This window comes from Euleptes europaea, chromosome 2 (genome assembly GCF_029931775.1).
Source record: "Euleptes europaea isolate rEulEur1 chromosome 2, rEulEur1.hap1, whole genome shotgun sequence".
NCBI classification, from domain to species: Eukaryota; Metazoa; Chordata; class Lepidosauria; order Squamata; family Sphaerodactylidae; genus Euleptes; species Euleptes europaea.
This window is the reverse complement of record NC_079313.1, coordinates 26,540,655-26,554,259: the sequence shown is the minus strand read 5'-3', so window position 1 is coordinate 26,554,259 and position 13,605 is coordinate 26,540,655. Positions and strand designations below refer to the sequence as shown.

The 13,605-nt window shown below is 44.2% G+C and overlaps 1 protein-coding gene across 1 annotated transcript in view; it reads left to right on the top strand.

Annotated features, from left to right (window-relative positions):
* The window catches only part of RGS8 (regulator of G protein signaling 8), a 54,259-nt gene that overhangs the window by 18,965 nt on the left and 21,689 nt on the right, over window positions 1-13,605 (top strand). Inside the window, exon 2 of the mRNA XM_056844335.1 lies at window positions 1,263-1,321. Within this exon, the coding sequence (XP_056700313.1) occupies window positions 1,263-1,321 (59 nt within the window). The remainder of the gene's footprint in view (window positions 1-1,262; window positions 1,322-13,605) is intronic.

The following is a 13,605-nucleotide window of genomic DNA, read 5'->3' as shown; positions in this document are numbered from 1 at the left end:
CCCCTCCCCTTCGCCCAGGCCAAACCACCCTCTGTAGCCACTATTTGCAGCGTAGGGTACTCCAGATCAGCTCTCTTAGAGCCCTCTCAGCCCCACCTACCTCACAGGGGGTCTCTTGTGGGGAGGGGAAGGGAAGGTGATTTTAAGCCGGTTTGATTCTCCCTTAAGTGGTAAAGAAAGTCGGCATATAAAAACCAACTTTTCTTCTTTTTCTTCTACTTCCAGTGAGGCAGCCACTGGAAAAAGCCCAAACCTACACTGTAGCAAAATGTGCCCTCAGCAGAAAAGGCACAGCCATAGTCCCTGCTGGGAAGAGTGAAGCTGCTGCACCGAATGGGATCGGTTGGCTATTTTAATGGTGGCCTTCAGAGTTTGTTCTTGCTCTAGAATTTACCTGAATCCCGGGCGAGGAAGAGGGGGAAGGAGATGAAAACATGAGAAGGAAGTGTGCTTGGAATGGCAGGAGATCCGGAGGGAGGATGATAACTAGGTGAGAGGATGCAGGAGGAAATGTGTGATAGCACCAAGGTCAGATGAGTCGAGGTGGAAGAGCAATTCGCACCTCTCTATTTTAGTTTGCCTCTGTAGCTTTTTTGGGCTGTGCTTTTATCACATAGTTGCACCCAATAAGAAACCTGCCTTGCCATTTAACGGAGGCAATTTGACTTCACTGGCACCGATGCTCTTTAATTAAACTCCCTGATGTCATTCGGTCCACCCTCGCTCCACAAGTTGCCTGCCTCACCTAGAGATCCTTGGGGATGTACCAACCCAGCCAGGGAGCACTTTGAAATAATGCGGACTCGTGTTTTGTTCTAACAACCCCGGGGCAAAACCCACAAGGATTATTTACAAAGGCAGGACAATCCTATTTGAAATTCTCCTTGCAAAGATTTTTCCCCACATGCGTTTTCCACATACCCCGAGCGGCGGATTATTACTTTAATTTAGTAGAAGAGAAGGGGCTTTGCCATCAGGTTAGCGAGGAGGAACAGGATGAAGGCGGATACTCCCAAATGCTCCGATCAGGTGGGCACTCTGCAAATCCTACCAATGAGCCAGCTTGGCAGCACTAGCCAAGCCTCAGATCTGCTGGGCTAGACTGCTTTCGTGTTTACTGGATGTGATATGCAAAAGAGATGAGAGCTTTGAGCTGAGCTGTTGCTTGGGGGAAATTGAGAAGGGGGGGAGAGACTGGGAGGTGTGTCCCTGTGTGTGCTGCTTCTGCCCCCTCTTAAGAGGTTGCTCTCTTCTCTCTATAGAGCCTCTCCGACCACACAATTGGCAAAGACCTCCAGAACGCGAGGACAGGTCAGAGGCAGTGAGTATCTTTTCTTAGTCTCTATGTTTGTCTGTCTATCGGAAACGCACAATCCATATTTAATTTGTCTGCTCTCTCTGTCTCCGTGATGGCTTTGTCCTTTGAAAAGGTTGTTTCTGTTCATCCAGTTTATCCCTTGATTCCCACCCCCCCGGAATAGCACCCTTCGACTATATCGGATAATGTGACACCAGATGTACAGTGACATCTTATTCGAGTCAGATGCTTCAATGTGCACGTAAATTCTTTCTTCCCCCCTTTTCTGGGCTTCAAAGGCTGTTACCTGAACGTGCTGAAAAAAGTCTTCCTTGCACCTCTTCTGTATATTGCAAAAGAGAGAAGAAGAACAAGAAGAACGACTTTCCTTGCATGGAAGGAAGTGTCAGGGAGATGAGAATGTGCTGATGATCTCCTGTACAAAGTCAGGTGCGTCTCTTTCCCCTTTGGGCTGTACCTGCTGTTAGAATTCACCAGTACTTCGGTTAATTTTTGTGGCAGCCATGGATTCATGACTGCAGACATCCTTCTGGAACGGGAGATTAGAAATTGTTCGCCCGTACCTTAATAAAACAGGAACTGCTGTGGCTGAAGATAGGGGAAAAGAGGAGGGCGAAGACAGACTGCGGAGCAGGACCGAGTAGCGGTAGGTCAGAAGTCCCAAGAATGAGGCAAAAGGAGCATCTGGGGGGAACCGTGAAGTGTCTGCAGGTACACGGGTGCAGAGAGCAGGTCTGTTTTGCACTCCCTGTTCTCCTTCAACCAGCATCCCAGGGAAGAACAGATCTCTTGGTGTGCTGCAGAAGCTGGTTGGTGTGTGCACAGGCAGGAGTGGAGAGCCCAGATGAACCTGTTGTTCGGAAAATTCTGATCAGTGGGATCCAGGGAGGCAGCGTCATGCGTTGCAGCCCTGCGTGAGGGTGGAATGGGGGCTGCGACTGTGTTAATGAGGAAATTCAGAGGGGCTTAGAGAACGGCAGGGATTGATTCCAGCTAAAATACAGCGCAAAGGCAGACAGTTGGGGTAGGGATTAAAAAAAATGCACTCGCTGGCATGTACTGCAATCCCTGGTCCATTAGTTAGAAGAGAAAAGGTTTTTTCCCCCCCTCTCTCCCTTTCCCTGTCTGCATTTGTGCATCTGTGTTTTAATGTAATCGGATTTTTAAACGGATGCCAAGATTAGCTGCTGGCCCCAAATTCTGAAGGTCTTCGGGTCCATCTCTCTGCTCCTGTGGGGTCAGTCTTTTCAATCTCCTTTCGTCTTTTGCCTTTCCTTTCAAAGTAATCTCGCCTGCGGTGGGGGAGGGAAGGCCTGCAGATGATGCTACTTGTGTAATGGATGCATACATAACTACAGCCAAGGCTATAAGCATACTTCCAATCAACTAATTTGTGGCAGAGATGAGATTTGAACTGGAGGCTTTCCAGATCACATTCTTACTGGTTCCTGTGCTACAGGAGGGGAGTTGGTGTGGTTTACCTAAAGGCCAAATTAAACTTGATTGAGGGGGTTCCATGTGCATTTGAGTCCTGTGTTGCTTGTTCACAAGGAAAGCAGATTATTTGTTCACACAAAAAGGAGTGCCTCTACGAGGGGAGAAATGTCCTTCTTCGCTGATCTTCCTGCACTGCGTAGCTTTAAGTGTTTTTCTTCCCTACCTTATGTCTGGCTTCAGAGCTGGCCTGGGCCAAAAAACCAATGACGGAATTAGTGAAATGAAGCAAGAGCAGGGGGCAGGGTTTAGCTCTACTCGCTAGGGTTGCCAACCTCCAGGTACTAGCTGGAGATCTCCTGCTATTACAACTGATCTCCAGCCGATAGAAATCAGTTCCCCTGGAGAAAATGGCCGCTTTGGCAATTGGACTCTATGGCATTGAAGTCCCTCCCCTCACCAAACCCCGCCCTCCTCAGGCTCCGCCCCAAAAACCTCCTGCTGGTGGTGAAGAGGGACCTGGCAACCCTACTACTCACCCTTGTACCCCAATTTATAATAAAAATTAGAAACATACCCTTACTTTACACCCAACCCTTGAATGCCCATTCGCATCTAACTGGGTCATCAGAACCTGAACATAGGTAAAAAACACATGGTTGCTTTGTCAGTTTTAGACTGAGGTTCCATATTTCACTGCACTATGGGATCTGCTTTCAATGTTATTTATTTATTCGGTACATTTTAATTCCACCCTTCCTCCAAGGGGTTCAGGGCAATGTACATTGTCCCGTGCTCCTCCATTCTATCCTCGCACCAACCCTGTGAAGTAGGATGATGATGATGATGATGATGATGATGATTTCAATTTTAGGCTGCTCCAAGCGGCTTGCAACAACATTATACAATTAAAACCCAAGCAATATATAATTTACAACTAAGACATCATTCAAAAATGATGATAGGCTGAGAATGTGTGACTGGTTACCCACCAAGCTTTACAACAGAGCAGAGATTCAAACATGGGTCTCCCAGATCTCAGTCTAATTGTCTAACCACACCACCCTGGATTTCATGCATGCCCATCTTTCTCTGAGCACGAGTACAAAGGAGAAAATGATTCCTTTATTGGGGGAGGGAGTAGACACAGCTTGTGCAAGGTGAGAAAAGGTCTGCCTGCTGAAATTCCCTCTTCTACACAATGTCAAGGAGTTCCATCTTCCGGTTAACCCCTTGCCCCATCTCTGTTCCAGTGGCCAAGGTAAATATCCTGGAATAGAAATGCAAGAACTGAGGAGAAAGGTGTTTGCAGGGGAGAGCGGGATGCCATTTTAGGCCCGTTTTCTCTCCTACTGAGCTTGCAAATTAGAAGTAATTCTTGCTGTAGTAGAGAGGCATTTTCAGGGCTGGAGGTAACAGAAGGATAAAACTCCCCCTCCTCCCACCTGCAAATGCCTTCCCAAGGCTGTTTTTCCCCCTCTGACAGACTTGCTAGTTCTCATCCCTAAGCTTGCCAACCTCCAGGTACTATGGTAAACCAAAATTAGCGTGCTGTAGTTAGCTAGCAAACCAAGGAACAGCATACAATTGCAAAAGAACAAAAATTACTTCTTTATGCTACCATAAGCATATAAGAATACAACCAAACTTTGGTACAGACATTGATACTGTCCACAATAGAACAATTGGCCACACTACAAGGAGAGGTCCTAGAACATGACTAGGAGCATAACTTTCTTTCCTTTTCCAAGAGGTAAGGAGTGATGGAACAGTCAACAGAAGCCCGGTTTCCTTTCTGTTTCGGCTTGTACAAACAGCCTTCCTCAGGCTATATGAACAAAATAGACAATATGCAATATATCGGCATATAAAATAATCATCGCAATATGTTGTTACATTTAAGAAAAAGTAAGGTACTTACACGCTAGCTGTAAATTACAATGCTTCCGCGTTGGCAAAAATGCCATGTTAACATCTCATTTAAATAATCCCACATCACATGGGTAGGCGTGACACAGACATAGCCGCTTAAAGTTACAGCATTCCAATATCTTAACAGCAGTAATATAAGAGTAACAAAACAAGCATATAGAGCATTATAAATAGCAAGATAAATCAAGCGCAGTATTTAGACCTTTTGGAGATAGTGTATCAAAGAACTGGATGTATTTAGATTCCTGCCGTCTAAGGACTAGATCCAGGACAATTTTATCATGATTGTGTGTGCTGACAAAACGCCATAGAACAAAGAAGGAGAGATCTTCATCAGAGTGATTATGTTTAATAAAATGTGGCGTCAGAGGGGCCTCAACTACCTGATTCCTCAATCTCGATCTGTGCTCGCTGATACGGTATTTAATAGGTCTAGATGTTTTACCAATGTACCAGCGTTGGCACGTACAGATCACACAATAAATAAGATTGCGAGAGTCACAGTTATTAAAACTGCGTATGGAAAAGGTTTTCCCTGTATTGGGATTAGTGATTTCCTTGACAGTTAACATGTACTTGCAACTCAGGCAAGATCCACATTTGTAGTTGCCAGCTGGTAGATTTGAACGCACCTTGTCCTGTTTAGTAGTATTCACTAACATATCTCTGATGGATCTAGTTCGTTTGTAAGCCATTCGAGGTGGCAAAGAGCATCCTGGAAGGTGCTGAACCAAATGCCAGTGTTTATAAATAATTTGGCGAATTAGAGGAGACATCGACGTGTATTGCAATACACATGTGAGACGTGTTTCCTTTTGTGTGTAAGTGTCTTTGAGTAGCTCTACTCTCGATTTGTGTTGAGCTCTAACGCGTGCCCGTTCAATCACCTGTTCAGGATAGCTGCGATGTTTTAGAGCCTGAGTGAACTGTTTCATAGATTTTTTGTAATCTGCCTCCTCAGATGAATTTCTTTTCAGCCTTAGAAGCTGACTGAAGGGGAGGTTATCCTTCAGGTGAAGAGGATGGAAGGAATCATAGTGTAGCAAGGTGTTGCAAGCCATGGGTTTGGAGTAAGGGCGAACGCCTAAATTACCATCAAGTCTCTTATAGACGGTAACATCCAAAAAAGGAATTGCGTTATAATTGCAGGTGCCACTAAAGGAGATATGAGTGTCCTGGGAGCCAATCCATTGATGAAAGGCATGAAAGCTCTGTTCATCCGACATAACAATAAATAAATCATCTATGTACCTAGTATAAAAAATGATGTTGGAGCTGAAAGGATTGTTATGGAAAATATATGCATTTTCAAAGGCTACCATGAATATGTTGGCTATGGATGGCGCGCACGCGCTGCCCATGGCAACGCCATGAGTCTGTAAATAAAATGTATTATCAAAAACAAAATAGTTCTTTTCAGTTACGATATCTAACAAATTAAGAAGAAATTGAGTAGGGGGTTGTAGAGAAGGAAGGGGGGCCAGCAATGTCGCAACAATGGTGCGAACATCATCTGTAGGGACATTTGTATAAAGAGCATTAACGTCCAAGGTACATAGTACTGAGTTTGGCGGGACTCTCACTTGCTCGGTCTTAGTTATGAAGTGTCTAGTGTCCTCGATGTAAGAGCGTGTTGTTACGCTAAAGCAATGTAAAAAGGACTCCAGGTATTGTGCCAGTGGTTCCAGAACAGACGCCACCCCTGCTACAATGGGTCTGCCCGGTGGTGGACGTGTGGGCTTATGTATTTTTGGTAAGACATAAAATCTAGGAATTTGGGGAAATTCGTTGTACAAAAAATCAGCTGTTGTTTTAGATATGTGGTCACAAGCCAGAGCTTCATTGATTACTGTGCGGATGATAAGTTGAATTTCATCCGTGGGATCATGAGATAATTTCCTATAGAATTGGTCATTGTCAAGCTGCTTGTGGATTTCATTATTATAGTCATTGGTAGACAAGAGCACAATGGCCCCGCCGGTTTCACCACTATGTCAGATTGATTTGCCAATTTATCAATAATGTCAATGTCAGATTTAGGTAAATTATGTCTTCTATGTAGTTTGCGTTGTTCCATCTTAAGAATATCCCTATGTACCACATCATTAAAAGTAGCGATATGGTGGTCATATGAGGAAGGGATGAATTTAGATTTCGGTTTAAACTTATTGATGGTATCAACATGATCACTGCCAAATTTTTCTTTGAGTTTTAATGATCTAGTTAATTTAAATATATCTATTTTTGTTTGTAGTGGTGAATACAGCGGGGTAGGGACGAAGCCTAAGCCATATTGCAAGACACGGATTTCATCCGCAGCGGGTTGGTAGTTGGAGAAATTAACAACTACCTGTTGTTCCTTCCGCCCCTGCGTCTCTGAAAAGGACGTGAGTTCCCCTGCCCTCTCACATATCTAGAATGTAGGTTGTATTCCCTATCGGAAGCGCAACTCGACAAGCTAGAGGATTCGCTGTCGTAGTCACGTTGTCGGTTTCTAGTGCTACTCCTAAAGGAGGAGGATGCAGCTGCTGCCGTATCATTATACCAAGGGTACACTGCATCTTGGCTGTAATCATTTGTATCCCTTTCATATTTCCTAGACTTGTACGTTCTAACATTTTCCTTAAAAGCATTTAGGTCCAATTCTAACTGTTTAATTTTATTGTCAAAACTGGTTGGGGTCGTGGCTGGTTTCAATTCTTCCTTAAGTTTGTCAATGTCTCCTCTAATGATTTCAGTTTCCTCATTTGCCTGATTGATGATTAACAACATTAAATCATAAGCGCATTTATTAAGAATGGCGACCCATTTGTTTTTGAAATTAACATTATCCTTAAAAAGAATGGGGGCTTTCTGTATACGAAGCCCCTGAGGAATCATTCTATTGGTCACATACTGCGTCAGAGAAGAGGCATGCATAGAATATTTGATTTGTTTCTTACACATATTCATTAGCTTGTTAAAGTCTGGGGTGGGTTCAGTATCAGATGTAGAAAAGGGCAGGGCAAGACCCAATATCTTGTCCCTTTCCTCCGTGGAAAAAGCGAACGATTCTTTCCATTTTGCCATGCTAAACGGAAATATGGTAAACCAAAATTAGCGTGCTGTAGTTAGCTAGCAAACCACGGAACAGCATACAATTGCAAAAGAACAAAAATTACTTCTTTATGCTACCATAAGAATGCAACCAAACATTGGTACAGACATTGATAATGTCCACAATAGAACAATTGGCCACACTACAAGGAGAGGTCCTAGAACATGACTAGGAGCATAACTTTCTTTCCTTTTCCAAGAGGTAAGGAGTGATGCAACAGTCAACAGAAGCCCGGTTTCCTTTCTGTTTCGGCTTGTACAAACAGCCTTCCTCAGGGGCCACTATATGAACAAAATAGACAATATGCAATATATCGGCATATAAAATAATCGTAGTCATGTTGCTTATGGTAGCATAAAGAAGTAATTTTTGTTCTTTTGCAATTGTATGCTGTTCCTTGGTTTGCTAACCTCCAGGTACTAGCTGGAGATCTCCTGTGATTACAACTGACCTCCAGCCGATAGAGATCAGTTCACCTGGAGAAAATGGCTGCTTTAGCAATTGGACTCTATGGTATTGACGTTCCTCCCCTCCCCAAACCCTGCCCTTTTCAGGCTCTGCCCCAAAACCTCCCGCCGGTGGCGAAGAGGGACCTGGCAACCATACTCATCCCAGAACCTTTTTTTTTGGGGGGGGGGGGAGAGAAATGGCCAGGGGCACAGCTGCAGGGGAGACAGTGTTTTGGTAAAGTTAAGCACTCTCTTGCTACTTCTCCCTAATAATGTCTCTCTCTGGCCCCACATGACCGCACCGGATACATGTTTATAAGCATACTTGTGTAGAGAGAATCTGTCATTCAGACCTAACCGCTATGTTACAGTGATGTTCCCTCCCTTTCCTATTTGACTGTTTAGTTTTGCCAGCAGTTCCTTGCTAATTTCTATTGGCAAAAGCAGCCCAGGGCTCAAGCAGGCCCAAGTCCCATCTGTTCCCCCTTTGCACTTTTCTTCCTCTCTCGCTCTGTGACGCTAGGGTTGCCAACCTCCAGGTGGTTAGCTAGTAATCCAAAAACAGCATGTAGGCTCCAAAACAATTCAGTATGTCTCAATATTGTTTATTAATTCATAAACAATGTATTTGAATTTCAGTACTAATCCTAATCTATTCTAATCTATTATATACAAATCATATTCATCATTGTTCAGTCCGCTGTACATTCACCATAAACACTACAGGAAGCACAGGTCCTGCTGAATACAATATAGGCAACATAAATAAATCTTGGCTGCGTTTCGTAGAAGCCTTCTTCAGCTCGTTGATTAATGTTGCTTAATAGTCCAAGAATTTTGTAGTAGGGACTATGTCTCAATGATAGTTGTCTTAATATTTATGGCAAATTGCCAAGGTAACCACATGCTACAAAGACAGACATAAACTATTATTTTACATTTATAATTGTATGGAAATTTTAACATAAATTATACATTGCATCAATATATACATACTGTTTCTCCACATTTCAGACATTCCTTTCGACCTCCGAGGGTTCCAAAATGTAATTCAATGAGTGGATGTAAAATCCAATTACCACGAAGTTTAAATAGTCACGCTAGTGGTGAATAATGATCCCCTTTCAGTTAATTTTAAAGTTACAGGATTGTGATAAATTTAAAGGACACATGAAAGGTCAAACTCTGTGTTCAAACCTCCCGGAGCCAGTGTTTTAAATAAAAAAATAAATCTCATCTCGTATTGTAGTAGAATCTTTTGTATGTTGCGATGTTCATATGGGGCTGGTTTGTATTGCCACAGTACAAAAAAGGAGAGATCGTTCTCCGTGTGGCGTGTGTTTAAAAAATGCTCCACTAGGGGTGCTTCTTTAATTCTTGCCCGAATGCGGGAACGATGTGCTCCTATCCTCCAGGTGGTGGCTGGAGATCGCCCGCTATTACAACTGATCTCCATCCAATAGAGATCAGTTCACCTGGAGAAAATGGCCACTTTGGCAGTTGGGCTCTATGGCATTGAAGTCCCTTCCCTCCCCAAACCCTGCCCTTCTCAGTCTCCGCCCCCAAAATCTCCAGGTATTTCCCAACCCAGAGCTGGCAACTCTACTCTATGTGGATCAGCCTTGCTTGCAGGACCTCAAACCACGAGGCAAGTGTTTTTGTTTGTTGCTTGCTTGAGAGAACTCTTGAGTCTGTAAAAAGCACCAGCATTGACAACTGCGTGAAGTTATCCTGTTGCTTTATTTACAGGCCAGTTTTAATGCCTGCTTTCCCAAAGTGACTGTCCAGCAGTCTCAAGCATGACATGAAGGGATGTCAGGGGGCACCAAAGTAGATTGTCCTCCTTAACCTGTTTCAGCCCTGAGCCAAGATTGGCTGAATGACGTTGTGCTGCAACCTCTCAGCTGCATTTCCACAGGTGACTCGGAAGCTGGATCTTGACCTCAGTGACGGGGGAAGGGGTAACCCTTATACTTTCCTGCTAGAACCAAACCTCTGTTCTGAACCACTTCAGCAAAACAGTTGCTTCCAGGAAGCAAGAAAGGTTACTGAGTCCAGGACAGTTATGCCTTATGCTAAGGATTAATTAATTTTTTAAAGCGACAGAACACAGCATTGTTATTATCTCTTCCCTCAAGCCTTGGCTCCTGGAAACCGCATGGGTCTAGCTTGCTTCCAGTCCATGAAAACATTAACTAACTGGGATGCCTACCTGGCAATCTACTGATGCCTCAGAGGCAACTGTTAAAAACTAACCCTCTCTCTTGAATGCATCTCTCCTTATTGCTCCAGTTCTTTGCCTGAAAAGACTGAGTTGCTTTGCCAAGGCACACCAGTGTGGAAGCAAGGCCCATTGATTCCAGTAGGCTGGATCAGCACTTGAAGCATGAATATATAAATAAATAAATCTTTAAATAATTATATAAATGCCCAGCCGTTCCTGCAATCAGAGAGCCAGCCCGACAGCCCATTATACCACCTTGGGATTTATTTATTTATTTGATTGATTGATTTCAATTTTTATCCTGCCCTTCCTCCAAGCAACTCAGGGTGGCTTGCATGGTTCTCGCAAAAGGAAATCCACTGGCACTTAAAGACTAACGTCGTTTATTTCAGCGTGAGTTCTTGTGAGTCACAGCTCACACACACAGTTCATCCCTCCTGTTTTATCCTCCCAACCACCCTGCTGAAAGTGTAGATCCAACTTTATTTTTCCTGATGATACTTCTGAATTGGGTGCATGTACCGAGCCCACTGTAATGTTCTTCCTCTTCCCCACCCCCTTACCTTACCTTTCCATTATCCACGTGATTGTCTCTCCTGCATCCCAACTTGGATGCTACGAGCTCCTTCCCTCTCACGGTGAGATCTGCACATGCTCTGTTTTACCGCAGTCTCTCTGCCTAATGTGTATTGTCGTTTTCTCCTGCAGTCCTTTGCTCTCAGACTCCACAGGAGTTTAGCCAGCATTGCATTGATGCATGTAATATACCTGAATTGAATGATCTGTGAGTTTCTCACTGTTGTTCGCTGGAACAGACCTTGTGAGCAAGGCAAGTTTTTGGGGTGGCTAGGGTTGCCAGCTCTGGGTCGGGAAATTTCTGGAGATTTGGGGGCAAGGTTTGGGGGATGAGGTTTGGGGAGGGGAGAGACTTCAGCAGGGTATAATTCTGTAGCCTCCGTCCTCCAAAGCAGCCATTTTCTCCAGAGGAACTGATCTCTGTAATCTGGAGATCAGTTGCAATTCCTGGATATCTCCAGGCCCCACCTGGAGGTTGGCAACTGTAGGGGCACCCCATGCAGACACATCAGCAGTTGAGATTCAGTCCATGGTTTTGAGTAAATGTGCCCCAGGGTCTTCAATAATTGTATTTAACAGGAGCACTGGATGTTGTATTTAATGTGTGTGCACCAGTAGGTGGAGTCTTGAAGGAATTTTGCCCATTGGCATTAGGTAGCATGTCCATATATAGGTGTTGCCCACAAAGGGCACACCCTCCGTGTACCCTTTTAACAAATATGGTCATTGCTTTCCTGCTAAGTGAACTTGCTTCATTCATGAACACATGAAGCTGCCTTGTACTGAATCAGACCCTTGGTCCATCAAAGTCAGTATTGTCTACTCAGATCGGCAGCTGCTTTCCAGGGTCTCAGGCTGAGGTCTTTCACATCACCTACCTGCCTAGTCCCTTTAACTGGAGATGCCGGGGATTGAACCTGGGACCTTCTGCATGCCAAGCAGATGCTCTACCACTGAGCCATGGCCCCTCCCCAAATTCACATTACAGTGGTGCAATATGGCTGACTTTCCATGTAGTGGCACTCCTATCTGGGTGGCCAAATGTAATCTGATCTGTTTGTGAGCTGAATTTCACAGCTCTGCAGCTGCTTACTGATCCTTGAGGTCCTGCAGACATTTGTAGCATTTTGCAAGATGCTGTGTGTCAGAAAAGGGGGAGAAACTTGTGATATCTATATGTGGAAAATATAAGGGCTGCAAGCCCTTAAACAGTTTAATTGGTAGATTAACCACTGCAGCTTTGGATGATTATCACTTGGGAAGCCAGTGTTTAATTGGTAATGGCTGCTTTTCATGAGTTCAGTTAAAGAAATGCTCACTTATTTCTTTGAAGCTATTTTAGTCGTAATATGTTAGAATATTTAGGAGTGAAAATGAAAATATGATGCCCTTTCCTTACATAACAGCAGCTGTACTAGATCTGACCAGTGGTCCATTTAGTCTAACATTCTGTTTCAAATAATAGCCAACTTCCAGATACCCCTGGAAGGCCTAGAAGCAGGACACAGAGCAGGGTTGTCAACCTCCAGGTACTAGCTGGCAATCTCCTGCTATTACAACTGATCTCCAGCCAATAAAGATCAGTTCACCCAGAGAAATGGCTGCTTTGGCAATTGGACTCTATGGCATTGAAGTCCCTCCCCTCCCAAAACCCCACCCACCTCAGGTTCCACCCCCAAAACCTCCTGCTGGTGGTGAAGAGGGATCTGACAACCCTAACACAGAGGCCTGATCCTTCCCCCTGTTGTTGCCCCAGCGCTGGTGTTCATAAAGTTGAAGCTGCTGAACATGGAGGTTCTGATGAGTCATTGTTGCTAACAACCATCTGCCAGCCATCTATGACTTTGTCTAATCCCCATCCAAGGCTGCGGCTGCATCTTGTTGGATACTGTGGTATGATTGCCCCATAGCAGTAATTTGCAACTGGTTTGTCCTGTGTGAGCAGGGCAATCCAGGAGGCGAAAGATGGCTATAGTGCAATGAAAGCATTTTTCATGTCTGCAGACATTCTGATAGTGTTCCATTCACATGATGTGGGAGCCCAGCAGGTGTGCATATTGAGAGTGCGCAATCACATTGCCCGTTTCAGTTGAGATTGAATGTATTGCACTCCCCAAACGTGTGGCTAGTAGGCTCCTGCATTGCACTAACAATACCAGTGTAATGCCTGCTAACGGCTGTTGAGTTGACATTTCCATCAAACTGTTCACCATGGCCCCAAAATATCTCTCCTTATTAGTCACTACTAGTTCAAATGCCATTCACATATAATTATATGAAGATCCTTTTGGAATTCCTTGCTGTCTGTTTTCACCATCCTGTATAAGTAGGTCTCCTCCACTAACCTGGTTGCTGCTCAACCCCAGTTCCAGTTCTTTTATGAACAAATAAGATAGCACTGGTTCTAATACCAATTGCTGTGGATCCCCACTGCCTACATCCCTCTTTTGAGAGAACTGTCCAAGAGAGAACTTTTACTCTCTATTTCCAGTCATTTCACTACTTCATAATCTGTTGACAGACCTGTCTTGTTAGCCCATGACTACCAAGGAGCTTTTTGTAAAGGACTTTATCA